The sequence below is a fragment of the Dicentrarchus labrax genome, unplaced genomic scaffold (genome assembly GCF_905237075.1).
Source record: "Dicentrarchus labrax unplaced genomic scaffold, dlabrax2021, whole genome shotgun sequence".
Taxonomy (NCBI): domain Eukaryota; kingdom Metazoa; phylum Chordata; class Actinopteri; family Moronidae; genus Dicentrarchus; species Dicentrarchus labrax.
The window spans coordinates 16,621,477-16,638,283 of record NW_026136723.1 but is presented as its reverse complement, the minus strand read 5'-3'; the positions used below and the strand labels follow the sequence as shown (position 1 = coordinate 16,638,283).

At 38.9% G+C, this 16,807-nt stretch overlaps 1 protein-coding gene across 1 annotated transcript; it reads left to right on the top strand.

The window, feature by feature from the left end:
- si:dkeyp-120h9.1 (Y+L amino acid transporter 2-like) lies at window positions 1-16,644 on the top strand. Its single transcript, XM_051391401.1, has 12 exons — window positions 1-133; window positions 4,544-4,914; window positions 5,266-5,441; window positions 5,871-6,013; window positions 7,071-7,196; window positions 7,626-7,770; window positions 8,069-8,192; window positions 9,995-10,098; window positions 10,237-10,333; window positions 10,464-10,613; window positions 11,915-12,098; window positions 13,829-16,644. Exons 2-12 carry the CDS (start codon window positions 4,786-4,788, stop codon window positions 13,921-13,923), a joined length of 1,473 nt encoding a protein of 490 aa, XP_051247361.1. The 5' UTR covers window positions 1-133; window positions 4,544-4,785; the 3' UTR covers window positions 13,924-16,644.
- Window positions 16,645-16,807: the final 163 nt, after the last annotated feature.

Genomic DNA, 16,807 nt, shown 5'->3' with positions numbered 1-16,807 from the left:
CCTCCCGGCAGTTGATGATGATGATGATGAGGAGGAGGAGGAGGAGGAACTAGCTTACAGGCAGATGTTCACTCGCTGAAGTTGGTCTCACGCAATCTGAAACACAAGCACGTGTGCTGCGACGAAACAGCAGGTAATTAATTTATCTCTTAATTATTTTATTGTCGGGATACTAACGCGTTGTCTCCCGCTTTTAAAAGTCGGACCTGAGCCGTTAAAGGACATTTTAGTCGAAGCGTTTCCACTCTAAAGAACCGTGGCTACCGCTACATTTATGTTAGCCTAAATGTCAACAGCATCATTTATGTGTGTGTGTGTGTGTGTGTGTGTGTGTGTGTGTGTGTGTGTGTGTGTGTGTGTGTGTGACTGACTGAGCTAGCTCTGTTAGCTAAGTTAGGTTGTATGCCACATCAGAAAGCCGCCGCACATGTTTAAGATGGATACTGATTAGAAAGATAGCAGCGTTAGCTTTAGTGAATTAACGTCGGTCTAATGAAACACGGTTAATTGATCCTTCACTCTTTTATTTATATATATATATATATATATATATATATATATATATATATATATATGTGTGTGTGTGTGTGATCAGTCCGGTTTTAACGAGGTTATCAACCCATCTGGTGCTAATCATTAACAGCGAGCGATGACTTTGTTGTGCTGGAGCGCACCAACAGGAGCGGGTGTTTAGGTTATTGTGAATGATAAGATGGATTAATTAGTGTTAAATTATAATTTACAGTCCTAGCTCTGGTCGCAGTTTGTGTTTAAGGTATTTTTTTAAAGTGGAAACTTGGCTCTGACATGTGGGAAGAAGTGATTTTCTTTACGTGTTATTTAGCTGCAGGGTTTACAGTAAAGTTTGATAACTTGGTAATAGTTTACTGAACTCATCCACATGATTTACACTATGGACACAGGGTCGTTATGCAAACAGAAAACTGTGATGTAGAATAAGATGATGTCTGGTGAGCTTGTAAACAGGGGAACTTCACTGAAGCAGCCATATTGGCTCAAGCACACAAACCAGATCCTCTGTAATTTCATTGGTTAAGTAATGTGACACATGGCGCTTGTGCTGCACAGACCCATTGCTACTGGGGGTTTTCTAGTCACTGGCAAAGAAGTTAATATTTCGGTTTAAATGATAGTTTTGCGGGTAAGTTTGGCTCACAGCAGCTCTGGCTCAGCGCACTTGAGCCACGAAGTTCTCCTTTTTTTTTTTTTTTTTTACAAACTGCGATGCTTAAATGAAGATTGTGCTTACTGACTTCATTTTAGTATTATTTTATTTTAAAATATGGCTGGGGATGCTCTTTAATTCAACATTATGGAAATATTCTACCTTTTTATAAGAACAACTTTCATTCATTTTGAAGGTACACTGACTAATAGGAAGTGATGGAGTCTTTTATTCCCTCTGCGCCCTGAACGCCTGTTCTTACACAAAGTAACTTGGGTACGAATTGTCTTACCCAAAGAGTTACTAAACCCTGAAACCCATTTTTCAGTCGACATCCTATGTGTATCGGTATTTAGTAGTGTTGTTCATTGATTTAAGTCCAATTTCTTGACGTTTTAGTGCAAAATGTTTGATTTCTACATACTGTGTAGAATTAAATGCACAGTATCTGCCCCTCCCTGCCTTTGCTGGTTCAAACATTATGTTTTGACCCTACAGATGACTGTATACTTTTAAGGCTTGGATTTTGACCTGTCTAGTAAGAGTGAGTGAAAATGGATGAGTGACAAACTGGTTATGGCAGAACTGCCACTGGCAGATTACTCAAGTAGATTACAATGAGTTTTGTATAGATTAGTGCTTGATAAGGAACACATATGTGTGAAGACACGAGAAGTAGTCACCGGGCTCAGGATAGTTGGACGTAGGTAGGGAAATGCTGGTTTATACATAATTGTGCTGGCTTGTGTTGGTTATTTGACTCTTGGAAGAAAATTGCATTATATTCTTTAATGAGATTGCTTTTTCCCTCTTACTTCGAGCACTGTCCAATGTGCCTGTAAAATGCCAGTTCTGTGACCGCAGTCTGCAGAGATACAGCCCATAATTCAGAAAATAAATTAAAAGTATTTCCAATCAAATCTCCCCTCTGTATGTCAGTAAGTGCCAATGTAGTCTTTTAACAATCCTAATCTAACACTTATGGAACTGCTGGATGGTGTTTGATCCTTTCACAATCATATTACTCTATTATAAATGGAGGACAAAGTGAACTTTGCAATCAGAAAGAATTTATTTGTTTGGAAAGCTGACAGAGGGTTACAACGTGCACCGATGTCTGTGGCTGTTCAGTCTACCAGTGAATTGTAAGCACTGGATTTAATGCACAGGGCACTCCACAGTGTCAGTGGTGCAACTATTCAAACTTATTAAAAATAATAGTGTAGCTCTAATCAGTAATACTCTGAGAAATGATTTGCATTGTTTCCAGTAGAGCCCGACTGATAAAGGATTTTTAAGGCCGATACTGATACAAATATTTGGTGATTTAAAAATCCAATATATTGGCCGATACATTTAAAAACAAATTTAAAAAAAATTATTGCTGCTACAGCCACAACTATTACTACTATTATTATTATTATTATTATTATTATTATTGACAGTAATAATTAAAAAAATCAATGCGGATGATATTATTATTATTATCATTATCATCATCATCTGTATTATTATTAAACAAGACAGAGGTCACTCCTAATGTTTTTTTGTGTGTGTAATAGTTAGTCCCTATTGAGCTCCCTTTTATAATTACAATGTTAACTTGCTTATCCCTTTACCTGCACTCTTTTAATTCTATCCATCAAGCTACAACAAACAATTTTCAATCATCGTTTGCTGCCTGCCTTCTAAAATCTACTACTTAGTGATGAACTAAATCCATTATGTGACTCGTTAATGCTGCGGCTGAACGACAGTCAGCAATGCACACTTGCGTCATTGGATTTCACACACGTGTAAAAAGAAAAGCTAACTTTTATGCACAAGCTGTTTGATACTTTTTCTGTCTAAATGTTCACTCCTCGCATGCCTATCTTACGTTTGACAATGCATGGACTGTAACTACCAGTGACGTGCAGTTAGGGGAGGCAGTGCCTCACCTGTCATCATGGAAAAAATAAAATAAACAAATAAATTAAATGGTTATATTTATCAAATGGTTTGAACTATAAACAAATTTTCCATTTACCTCAAACAATTTTCATTGTTTTTTTATTAAAAATCGCTGAACTTCCGCATTTCCGGTTCAGATACGGGAATTTGGATTTGGATGGCGCAATCCCTCACAACAGGTCACAAAATGAAATGTGCGTCACGTGGGCTACAGGTTGTATGTGTAATGCTGATATGAGATATGAAACATAACCCGTTAACCGCTGCCGATCAAATGGTGAATAATCTACTCTGTTGGGTTCATATATTTGTAAATCTGATTCTGAAGAAGTCAGTGCCTCACCAGCAATGAACCTCACCGCACGTCACTGGTAACTACAGATATGCTAGTTATAAATACAGTAATCATTATTTAGGCAGAATAAGTTCGTTGTGGTTTCCAACCTCATTAATGTTAGCGGTCTTTCACTGATAGCCATGGCATTAGCTAGCTTTGTGGTTAGCTAAAGTCTATAATTTAGCAATGGATAACATCATATGCTGCTGCAAATGATTGTAAAACATAGTTTTTCCAAATAACGGGCCGGGGAGAGATGATACGTCTCATTGCTATAACTGTTACACTATTAAAGAAATATATCTTCAGTCATATTGTCAAGAGTTAAACCGACAGTCAACTATACTGTAACAACTAACGTACTAGCTAATTCCAATACAAGTTTGGTTAGTTGTGATTAAATTGAGTCTGTGGAACAGGGCAGTGGCGCCTTGTGAATGCCGCTCCTCATGAACTCAACCATCAGGGTAGAGGAGGCGGGACATTTGGTTTGGCCTGACATGAGACAACATGAGTTTTAAATTAACTTTGTCCCGTACTTAACTGCTTCTTTCATACAAAGTACCTCCATAAATCTAGAAGGACATTAATTGAATCCATTCAGTCATTTACTCATTTGGAGATACCACATTGTGTGTGTGTGTGTGTGTGTATACGTGTGTGTGTGTGTGTGTACGTGTGTGTGTGTGTGTGTGTGTGTGTGTGTGTATACGTGTGTGTGTGTGTGTGTATACGTGTGTGTGTGTGTGTGTATACGTGTGTGTGTGGGTATACGTGTGTGTGTGTGTGTGTGTGTGTGTGTGTGTGTATACGTGTGTGTGTGTGTGTGTGTATACGTGTGTGTGTGTGTGTGTACGTGTGTATACGTGTGTGTGTGTGTATACGTGTGTATACGTGTGTGTGTGTGTGTGTGTGTGTGTGTGTATACGTGTGTGTGTGTGTATACACTTGTACACGTGTGTGTATATATGTGTATACTGATCAGGATCATTGACTCATCTCCTCTCACCAGAACTACTACTACTAGATCACTTCTCTGACGCTGTGTTGCCTTGTTTTTCCTACAGATTATCCCAGTGGAGATTGCTCCTCAGATTCAGCAATGGCTGTTTGAGACCAACATAGCCTTCCAGTGACACTCCCACCTCCCTCTCTCTTGTCTTTGTCCACACCCCTCTTTTCATTTTGCGGTTCTATTCTTTCACCCCTTCTCGGTTTCCCTGGCTGCCTGGTCTGTCCTCTTTTTCACTCACTGTCACTCCCCTGTTAGCTCCTCTGAGTTGAGGCTGAAGGCTGTAAATTGCTCACAATGGTTGCTGAGGTAGACTCGGTGTCTCAGGGCAGTGGTGTGCGGCTGAAGCAGGAGATTTCCCTCCTCCATGGGGTCTGTCTCATCGTGGGAAATATGATAGGCTCTGGAATATTTGTCTCACCCAAGGTAAGAGTCTGTACTTTGTTAGGCCTTTTTGGTTTTGATTGTCAAATGTAAAATGTTAGTTAAACATGATCAAATCTGTATTTATTGTGTGTTTTTTTTTTTTTTTTTTTTTTTTTTTTGTCATCCCTTTTAGTGTTCACACTAGGATTGCGCAATCACCTACTCTGTATTTTCAGATTGTCCTATTGTCATTGTGTGAGACTGCTGTTCGTGCTGCCATTGTTTGGTCTGCACCGGAGATCAAGTGATAGCTTTTACACCATCCTAACGAAACTGACACAAACACGCAAACGCATGGTTATTTTTAATCGCATCAAACCTAATTCTCTTCTCTCGTGTGTTATCCTGCAGGGGGTTCTTAAGTACACAGGCTCATTTGGCCTGTCCCTGGTAGTGTGGGCCATTGGAGGGGTATTTTCTGTGTTTGGAGCGTTGTGCTATGCTGAACTGGGTACCACAATCCGTAAATCTGGAGCCTCCTACGCCTACATCCTGGAGGCCTTTGGAGGATTCTTGGCTTTTATTCGGTATGTTGTTGTTGTTTTACTTGTTTTTTTTTCTCTATACGCATTCTTTTAACACATCCAGGAACCACACATAACTCAAACTCAATACTTTGACAGCATGTACTTTCTTTCAAGACCATTTGCTTATATAAAAGGTATATGGAGTACAGGGTTCACTGGGGATTAAACAAAGTAGGAAATTCACTACACTGTTATCCTTTCTACTGTATGTCTGATCACTTTTTGAAGACTGGAGGTATTTCACTAACATCAGAGATGGTCGTTATTAAAGTATGTACAGTACTGCGATTAAAATTGGGAAAAGTCATATTCCCAGTGATGTGTATATAAAGATATTATTCATTGTTTCACGTTTTCAAGTTGAACAAAAAAAAGATGTTTGTATTTATTCCTTTTTATAATGATTAAGATTTATCAAATCTGCTGTAGATTGTGGACGTCTCTGTTGATAGTTGAGCCAGCTTGTCAGGCAGTGATTGCTCTGACCTTCTCCAACTACCTGGTCCAGCCCTTCTACCCCACCTGTTCATCCCCTTATGACGCCGTCCGCCTCATCGCTGCTGTCATCATATGTAAGGCTCTCCCTGTACTAAACTCAGTGTGGGTATCATTGATTGAAACTGTTGGCTCATGTTTATTTGGGAATGCTACTCTGCGGTCCACTTGCAACATGGTGCATAAGAAAACTATTGTTTAAACAGAATGTAGTAGAGCATTTTGGACCACTTGAGTATCCTGACGAAAGAACAAAAGAGATGACTTCTGGTTATTTAACCTCAATCATTTACCATAAATGTCCTAATCAGCCTGCTTGCTTAATTGCATTGTTGGCTGTCAAAAGTCCAGTACAGCTGGTGCTTTAAGATGTATACACTGTAGGTTATTACATAACTTTTTGTTTTGCACCCAACACTTGTGCACTGTTGGGTTTACAATGACAGTTTCCTCCTAGCTGTTAGTTCACATTAACCTTCCATGCAACTATGAAGTCAATTGCAGCCTGTTGAATGTTTGAAGAGTGTAGGAGAAGCTGTCACAATAGCTGAAAGGTGATGAGTCGCATATATATTTTTGGCAAACACCATTTTTAAACTGCCTATTGATATAATGGTTTATTGTAAGCAGCACTACAGGTATGTGTTAAACCGTGCATGCACCATTTAATTAAATGACACACTTCTTTGTGGTTAACCACGGGAACTTTTCCAAAAGCTGCTTGATTAAGTCTTTGTTTCCGTTGCACTTACAGGGATATGTCTGTAACTACACTTTATACTTGTTGATGTCCTCTTAACTCCACCTTAAGTCTGCTGTACTTAGGAAATGGCAACCTTAACCCTCCTTGTGATGCTACGAGATCATTTATGAACAGCAATGTAAATACAGATGTTCAAGCCTAAACCTGTTCTGTAGATATGAGCTGGAGACACTAACTCAGTAATGGTGTCAACATACCAACATAACAATCTGCTAGCTAGCTTGAAGGTGGGAATCCTTGTCAGTTCTTAAAGACCCAGATACACCACCTTAGATTAGTGGAGTTTGTGCTCTTACCAAATGTAAACAGTGCAAAACAGATGTTTACAGATTAACCACTGTTTTCTTACTCTTTCTGTCTTTCTGTATCAGGTCTGCTGACTTGTGTGAACTGTATGAAAGTGAAATGGGGCGCTATTCTTCAGGTCATCTCTACTGTAGCCAAGGTCCTGGCCCTTATTGTCATCATCATTGCTGGCCTGGTTAAGCTTGCACAAGGTAGGATGTCCAGTCTGTCTGTCAGTCAAACATAGTAATACCAGTGAAAATCAACAGAATGAAGCAGATAGATGACTTTAGGATTAAATCAGTTTCATTTAATCATTTAGAGGTGCAGTGTGTGACACTTAGGGGGATCTATAGGCAGAAATAGAATATAACCTTCATAGGTATATTTCTTTAAATTGGTGGGATTATAGTCACCTGACAATAAGAATTGTTGTTTGATGTTGGACCTGCTCGTTCAAAACACTACCCATATTACATGGATTAGTTATTACTGTATTTATACATTTTATGGATTGTATTTTCTTCCTTTTCTGTCACTAAACTGGTTAGAAAGAAAAGAATTAGCCTTGGATGATGAAAGCAAAACAATGAAATACCTCTTATGTACTGGATTCATGAAACAACCCTGTGTTGTTGTAGGTTTTGACCAGAACTTTGAGGACTCATTTAAAGGCTCTAAGGTGGACCCTGGTAATATGGCCCTGGCCCTCTATTCAGCACTCTATTCCTATTCTGGCTGGGACACACTCAACTTCATCACAGAGGAGATAAAAAACCCAGAGAGGTATGAGGTCTGGTGTTTCAGAAAGAACTTATACAATAAGCGATTTTCATTCCTGACGGCATTGCTTTGCTTAACTACATACCTTTACATATCTAAAATCTCTAAATCTAGTATTTCATAAATCTGACTTAAAACTAATGTTACTTATGAGTCATAAGTCATCAATCCCTCATTTCACCCAGTTTAAACCGTAAGCATCACAGCTACAAATGAACTGTGAAAATGTATAGAGTATAGACTAGCTTAATTAGTACTCTGTGTTTGTGTTGAACTCCTCTTTTCTCATTTTCCATTGTAGGAATCTGCCCTTGTCCATCGGTATTTCCATGCCCATTGTCACAGTGATCTACATCTTGACCAATGTAGCTTACTACGTCGTCATGGATGCAGACAAAGTACTCAGCAGCGACGCCGTGGCTGTGGTGAGCAGATCAATGTGGGCCTTTGCACAAAGTTAGCGCTTTCCCCTTGTGCGCTAAAGAAGCTGTATATGAGCAGTCTTGACTGTGTATACTAATGTCTACCCGTTAACTCTATGAGGACATCACAGGACTTATCCAAATTGACAGCATCTGCTCAGCCTCATAGGGGCTGCAGGTTTTGATCTTTCCTCCCTGTCTTCTGCTGTCATCTTTCAGCCTGGCTGGCAGCCACTGGCACTAGTATCTGGTTCGGTATTCCCTTTTAGTTATCTGTGACTGTCGGAATCGTGATGACAGGAACCTCATTTAGCTAAAGAGGTTAGCGCCCAACACAGGAACATGTGGAAGCTGATGATGTGATTAGTGCAATGAAGGAGGAAGAGTTGTACTCAGGCTTGTTGACAATGGTATTTGATAATCTTTTTTTTTTATTAGAGCATTCATTCTAATGGTTTAATAATGTTCCAACATGCCATGGGCTGTGTGCTCTCTTGAGTTTAGGCCAAGAGACACAAAGCAAATAGTTTTAATGTTTCCATGACTGGATTTGTCAGATTTTGGAGAGCGTGATGATTTCAAACCTTGTGTTATTGAGCATTGTACACTGCTTAGACGTCACAGCTCTGAAAGTTCATGATATTTGAACATAAGATAGGCCTTTATTGATCCCTAGAGGGGAAATTCAGTTGTTGAACTCAAACCCTGTTTTGTGCAGACATTTTAACACTCCTATTATCTTTGGTGAATTTAACCATGATTAGTTTTAAGTCAATCAGTGAGATTTTATGGTGATTTGCATATTTTCTTCATAGTTATAGGTATTCTGGGTGTTGTTTTCTTTAAAAGGGCATTTCAACAAAGAGACCTGAAGTACCTAACACAAACTTTGATATTTAATTAAATAATCAAAATTAAATTGCTGAATAAAATATGTAAAACACACCTTTTTATTTACAAATCCTGAGTGAGAAGCTTTTAACTAGATATTAATCTAACATGCACGTAAGTGTGTATCAGTTTTTAGTTGTTTAATTCAATTGTATGATAACATATCAGCGTTGACCTTTTGGCACCGACTTTCTAGTCACCACTTGGCAAGTCCAGCTCTGACTCTTTTATCATGCATAGACAGCCTTAGAGAGATTAAGTAATTATAAGTAAAATCCACTTCACAGCTTCCTTAACTTTTTCTCTGCCAAAGACACAGAGGCCCCAAATGGTGCAGCAGTACAAGATTTTGCAGCTACTGTGGTTTTTCTTGTTCTTCTTGTTTTTCTTTCCTTCTGATCTTCCATCAAAGGAAGCACTCTAATATGTGCAGACCTAGAATAGTATTTTTTTGTCTCTGAGTTGACTTTATTTATTGGCTTAATTTGTGACTGTAGGAGATTAAAAGCAGAAGTTACAGGTGGCCAGAAGAAAACTGCTGGTCATTTTTTTTTTTTTTTTTTTTTTTTTTAGGAACTGTCCTGACCTTTTATAATCAGAAATATTACCTCACAAGGCAAATGGCAAGAAACGTGTCAGTGTTTACATATTGAGATTAGTAAGTTAGTCCGATAAATTAAAATATAATTTAATTATTGGCACACATCAGTGTGCACTTTTAAGTCACATTATTACTAAACCTAATATTTGAATTGTGGTTTACAGATTTAAATGTGTATTATCAGAATATAGTGTAATCAGTAGTTTTTACTGTAATTTGCTGACACTCTAATTCTGTGTTTAAATGTTGACTGCCACTGATCTTCCCACTAGATTCATGTGAACAGTAAGAACTTTGTTGAATGTCTCCTTAGACGTTTGCAGATGAGGTTCTGGGCTGGGCTCGATGGCTGATCCCTCTGTCTGTGGCCATTTCCTGCTACGGAGGCCTCAACTCCTCCATTATTGCTGCCTCAAGGTCAGTAGATACGAGCACACCTAAAGCTATGTTTTCCTTTAATGCAGATTTCCCTCACTATCCTACAAAATCCTATTGATGCCTGAACTGAGTAATTAAAAGTCTTTTTCACCATTTCTTTTTTTTCTTCTCCTGCAGGTTATTTTTTGTTGGTTCCAGAGAAGGCCACCTACCTAATGTCCTGTGCATGATCCACATTAAGCGTTTTACTCCAATTCCTGCCCTGCTTTTCAATGTTAGTATCACGGTTTTTAAATTAAACTATGTATTTGGATACTCTGATCACCTCTGGCTGCCTGTGTCCCTGATGCGTACATGTAACCAAACTCAGTGTTTCTTTGTGTTTTTTGTTTTCTCTTTTTCAGGGTGCCATGTCTCTATTCTACCTGTCTGTGCCTGATGTTTTCCAGTTGATCAACTACTTTAGTTTTAACTACTGGTTGTTCATCGGCCTGTCAATAGCCAGCCAAATATACCTTCGCGTCAAATTTCCGGATATGCACCGACCTGTTAAGGTAAAAGATTGATGCTGCATGACTCGGCCTTCCAGGCACACTCAAGTTTCCCTATAGACCAGAGTCGTATGAAACATGCTGAGACATGAAATTTAGTTGAGATGAGATAACCACAGTGACAAACATATAAAGCTTCATAAATGTTCACTAAAAGTGCACTTGTGAACTTGTTCAATATGTGTCTTAAACCAGGCTATAAGTATTATTAATTTTTACCTTTACAAACCACTTGTATATAATTGATGTAGTAACTGTGCAAGAGTTATTTTTTTCTGTTATATCTGTACTGTTCTCCTCATCAGTCTGTCACAGCTGCAAGAAAACAGGCTGGCGACTAAGTGCAAGATAACTTGAGCCTGAATTGCTGAAGGGTACAGCTGTGGGATGATTGGCTAGTTGAATACAATCACACACACAAAGAATCATATCAAATGCAAACAGAATTATTATTTAAAAGTCACACTGTGGTTGTGAGGTAGTTTTAATCACCTGGCTCTGGGTTGCACTCTCAGGACATTGCCTGCTTGCAACTCTGCCCAAAGAAAGAAATAAAGCCGTGTCTTTCCCCTTGCCTTCACCCAGTCAGAGATGTATGTTGGGTAAACAGGGAAACTCTTTGGCCAAAGGTTTTTTTTTTTTTTTTTTAAATTTTTTATTAAAAAAAAAAACTTATTTTTTTTTTTTTGGAATTTTTCCTTTTAAGGGAAAATTTTATTTTTTTATTTTTCAAAACCCAAAAATTAATTAATTTTCCCCCCCCCTAGTTGTATCATGACATCTCTTTATACCCCATTAAGTCCAGTGGATTTCTCATATCATTGACCATGACAACCCTCATTTGATGCTTTGACTGAACAGAAAACTCTGAACAGTAAACATAAAAAGTAAATGGATACAAAAAGCTGTTATCTCTACTCTAGGGTCAGATAGAAAAGGTGCTTTATTCTCTTTCAAGCATTTTGGACCCGTGTTTATGTTTGTTTACCCATCAACAGTGCCTCCATCGTAGACATGAGCACCCTCAGCAATGGCTTTAGTTATGAGTTATGACAATCTTAAAAGCCCTTGATGTTTTGAATCTGATAACTGTTTATTTGATTCTCTTTCCATAAAAGTGACTGCACTGCTAGCTGAGCAATTTAAGGGCCATTAGAGCAACAATTAAATCAACAGGGATATGGTTTAAATCTAATATTTGTATTTGTTAATGTAACTGTTTTGAAGTTTTAACCTTTTGCTACCCCTATTCTTCTTTACTACTTTTTTCTTACTTTGCCCGTGTCATCCTCCTCTCTCCGCAGCTGTCTTTATTCTTCCCAATCGTCTACTGCGTGTGCAGCGTATTCCTGGTAGTGGTTCCCCTCTACAGTGACACCATGAACTCTCTGGTGGGAATTGCTGTGGCGTTGTCTGGTGCACCGGTCTACTACATTTGCATCCACCTGCCGGCCAGCTCCAGACCGGCCTTCCTCGGAAAAATGCTCGGTAAGAAGGTTCTGAAGCTGTCCGTATTTCTCAGCAGTGGTTTTGCCAGCAGTCACTTTATTTTGCTAGAATCATTTAAGTTTTTTAAAAGTATATTTTTTGGGCTTTTATTGCCTTTATTGTAGTGACAGCTGAAGATAGACAGACAGTCGGATTCGAACCCTAGGCTGCTGCAGCAAGGACTCAGCCTTGGTATGCGGGTCGCCAGCTCTACCTACTGAGCTATCCGGGCACGCCGCTCTAATTAGTTTGATTGGCAAACTACTAATCACCGATCAGAAGGGCCGATCAGCTGACTCATTTATTTTATTCCACAAGAAGGTTGTTCAGTCTTCGATACTGCTTTGATTGAAGCAGACACATACAGCCTGTATATGGAGAGAGAAGCAGAAAGAGGCGGGGCTGGGGCAAGACGGCGTGTGTGAGAAAGTGTAGTACCCGGTAGGGGTGGGCGATATAGGCAAAAAATAATATCTAGGTATTTTTTGAGATTTTGGCGATAACGATAATCAGTCGATATCCTTTAAAATGTGATTGGAGCTGAGAGCGCTAAAAAACTCATTTTCCAAGCGCCCAGCGGTGTTAAAAGTTGAACAGATTTCAACTTGAAGTGCTCTGAGCGCTGCACTAAAAAAAAAACGTATCCGCTGACATCTTTTTACCACTGAAGGCGCTTAGGACTCGGCACTAAATCATCTGAAGTACCGGTAGATTCAGGGACTGGAGGTGCTTGCATTTTCTCTCTACCATCACAACGCGCTGCTAAACTGTTGCAAGGAGGATGCTAGCGAGAAGTCATGTGATCAGGTCATGTGATCAGGTCATGTGATCAGGTCATGTGATCAGGTCATCTGATCAGGTCATCTGATCAGGTCATGTGATCGCGTAGGCCCACTAGTCTTGCGACTGAATCCTGCCATGCTGAAGAGAGCGCTGCTGCACCGTGTATTAAGTGGATGTGAGGAGTTTCCGCGTGTGTTTCAATATTTTTGGCGAAGTAATTTAAATACTCGATAATGGAAATTTGCACATCGTCAAAACGACAATGACGATATTATCGCAAACGATATATATCGCCCACCCCTAGTACCCGGTGATTGGTATCAGCTGATACTGCTTCTATCGATCAGCCTCGAAAACCCTGATCGGAGCACAATTAATCATGACCATTCAACCTTCATACAGAGACCCATGGGTACCAACATGTCTGACTTTCTAAAGGTTTAAATTGTCGTCCGCAAACAGTATTGTAGAACATAATTGTAAGTAAAAGCTACAGACTTACAAAGCAAGATTGATGTCATTTCTTACTGTACAAAAACATTGAATGTCCTGAGACATACTGTAGGCTGTAGAATTTCCCTATGAGTGAATGCGGTTTTAAGATATTATGGATCACTTCTATAGCTTACCGGTCTTAAGTTGCATATAGACCAGCTACCGTGTAAAAGCTCCTCTTAGTGTAGTTAAGAGCTGACGAGTGATTTGAGATTAGTGTTTCAAAGTTCAGTGTACAGTACTCAAGCCCATTTACTGCAAAGGGTTCTGTAGTTCAAGTATAAAACGGCTGCTATTGAGGAATGTCTCCTGATAGTACTGTTGATGTTATGCTAAAATGTTTAAACCAGCAGTGCTTAAGGCTGTTTGTTATAAAACTAATTTACAATTTACTGTATTAAGATCATATCTTGAGTGCAAATCTTTTTTTTTTTTTTTTTCTGTCACTGCAGATAGGATCTCCCTATACACCCAAAAACTGTGCATGTGTTGTGTGGCCTCGCCTGATATTGACCTGGACAATATAGATCCAGAAAAGGTCAAATGATGGGGCAACAAAGGACTCGGCCGGGACTGTATGGAAGGATGGCAGAGGAAGAACGAACACAAAGGAACCTGTGAGCTGCAGACAATCAGTATTTAGAGGAGTGTAACTTGATTTGGTTGTAGGAAGAACGATTGAGAGACTGGAGAGATGAGCTCAACACACTCTTTCTCTCACACGAGCCATAGAAATAAAGAAGCAGAATTTAGAATTTGTACATGATAACCCTCCAACAAACAGCACTGTATAGATTAACTCAGTGGACCTCGTGCACATTCACATGCTATTGCACAATGCAGTGTTGGTTGTCCCTCCACACATGCCTATACACTGCAATTCACACACGTACATAAGCTGACCGAAAGATTTAGGGTGACACTGCAGCACATGGAAATTAATAACCTGATCCAGAAGGACCTGACACAGCAAAGATGCCTGCGGAGATTTATTCACAAACAGGAGGTTGGTACAGAAAATACATATGTGAAGTTGAAAAAAGGTTAATTAAATGTCGTACATGTGTTGCCTCACGTCTCACATGTGAAACACGCTACTGTAGCTTATGTGAATGTGGGAAAGATGAGCTTGAACCAGTGGTTCCCAACTGAAATATGAAGTTACTCACCCCTCCAAGGTTGCAAATGTCACAGTATGGTGGCCAATTCAGCCAACAAATAATTCTTCTTACTATTTGAACATTTAACGGCCCTAAGATCATAATAGTCCTCAGTAATTCACAAATATAAAGTCTTAAATATATTTTTTTAAATCCCGTCGCTCACAACGAGATTTATCTGGTGACCCAATGGGTTGAGTCCCAGCCACTGGTTTAAATGCTAAAAGGTGCAGACTTAAAGACCCTCCCACTGCTTGTGTTTAAAGGTTTGATGGATTTGCATCAACGTCAGGCAAGTTATTTGCCAGTGTGTATGTCACAATTATAGTTACGTTAGTTTTTTAGCTAGAGTTTATACATCAACTGTATGGCAGCCAGAAAATGTCCAAAAACATTGTTCTTGGACTTGTTGACAGACCTCTGTAAACTGCTGCAAATTTGCACATCTTGCATGTTCTGTTTTGTTTTACAGCTGGCTTTTTTGTTATGGAAAAGCTTTATTATGACCTATTACTAAAGTGAAGGGCCAACTTGGCGGGTGTAGAGGGTTTTTAGTAATTAGTTATGAAGAGATTATTTACAAGTGCTGTTACTTCTTGTGTCAGTTGACTTTAAGTGGTTTCATTTTATAAGTGGTGATCCTACTATATGATCATAAATCTGTCACTGTTCACATGCATGTGAAATGTTATCTTTCAGCTAAATCCTTTAAATGCATCTTCAGGGCTATATTTGATTTCTGTTGCCTCCTAGTGGTAGCTAATCTTAACTTCAAGAGGCGAGCTGTAGTTTGTCTCCCAAGTGTCATTCAAGAGTCCATCTGCAGCTTGTGTGTTTATGCATTTACTGTCATCTTGTTACCTTGTTCTCTCTTTTTTAGCCATTTCCAACCACAAACTGGTGTGAGGAATGTAACTGAAAAGTTTTAAAACTTGTGATTGTTTCTAGATTAAGAAAAGGTACCTTCAGAACGGTGTCTTTATAGATACATACCTCAGGATCAACCATGCTGATGTGCACATGTAGTTGCTGATATTTATCTTTCTTTTTTTAGCCACTCTTACCTTGAGAGTTTGTATCACAGATGGGATATTTAATGTAATGTTGCCTTTTTGAATATATATATATATAACCAATTGGACCATTTATTCACAGTGCATAACCAAAGGTCTTCAACAGGCTAATAGTTGGACCATCTCTATGCTCAGTGAGCCTGTAGCAAAGTGTCTCTTCTTCCTAGTGAGAACTATAGCTGTAACTACAGATAGAAACTAACTGTGGTGTTTGCAGTGTACAGTGGTCTTTATGAACTGTACAGTGGTCTTTATGAACTGTACGTGCCTTCTGTGAGTGTGGTCTGCCAAAGGCCGTGTCTATTTTTGATATTGTAACGTTGCTTTTGTGTACGGTGTCTTGAGCACAATCATTGACACACTGCTGTAGGGTTTGCCAAAATGTTCTTTGGGTGCTCAGTTCAAAAAAAAAAAAAAAAATGAATCTGCTTCAGATGTAGTTAACTATCGGTTGGAAATATTCTGGCCTTATATTGAACCATCCTGATAAAAGCACTTCCACAACACCAGCCAACTGAAGCACACAGATATTTGTTGAATGTTGCTTTCTCTGGGGTCAAAGTCATCATTTATACTAGTCAGTTTTGTGTGTGTGTGTTGAAAGGAAAAACTAACATATCTGCAGTAAACGCATAATATTTACAATGTATTTTTCATTCTGTCATTTTATGGACTTATTATAGACTCAGAAACTTGAATGTTATATTTTATGTATTTCATCAGGTACCAATTTGGGCGTTCTGGTTGGGTTGTGTTTTGTGTATGTGTAGAATTGTTGACTGTTTTTATTTATCATATTTTGGACAAACCAAATGGCAGGATATACTTTTCATGTCTTGTTTGCTCGGACTGAGGCAGGAAAGTGTTGTTTTATTTGAATAAAAGCAAAACAGAATGTGCGTCTCACTAAATTTGACTGTGTCCTCAACCTTAACTGGAAATATAGACCCGTCCAACCTTTAGTGGCAATGGACAGCACACAGCCACTAGAGGTCATAGTCTTGTAACACTTAATAAAATCCTGTCAAACTGCAACTTATTGATCTGTTACTCTTGATTCAGCTCTGGGTACATTTTGTAAATGGGTTGCTATAAACTGCATTGAAGCTGCTGACCAAACGTCTGTTAAATTGATGCTAATTTGAAGATTAATAGAGATGGTTTCTATATACTCCCCTTTTTGTCCTGTACAGTGTCC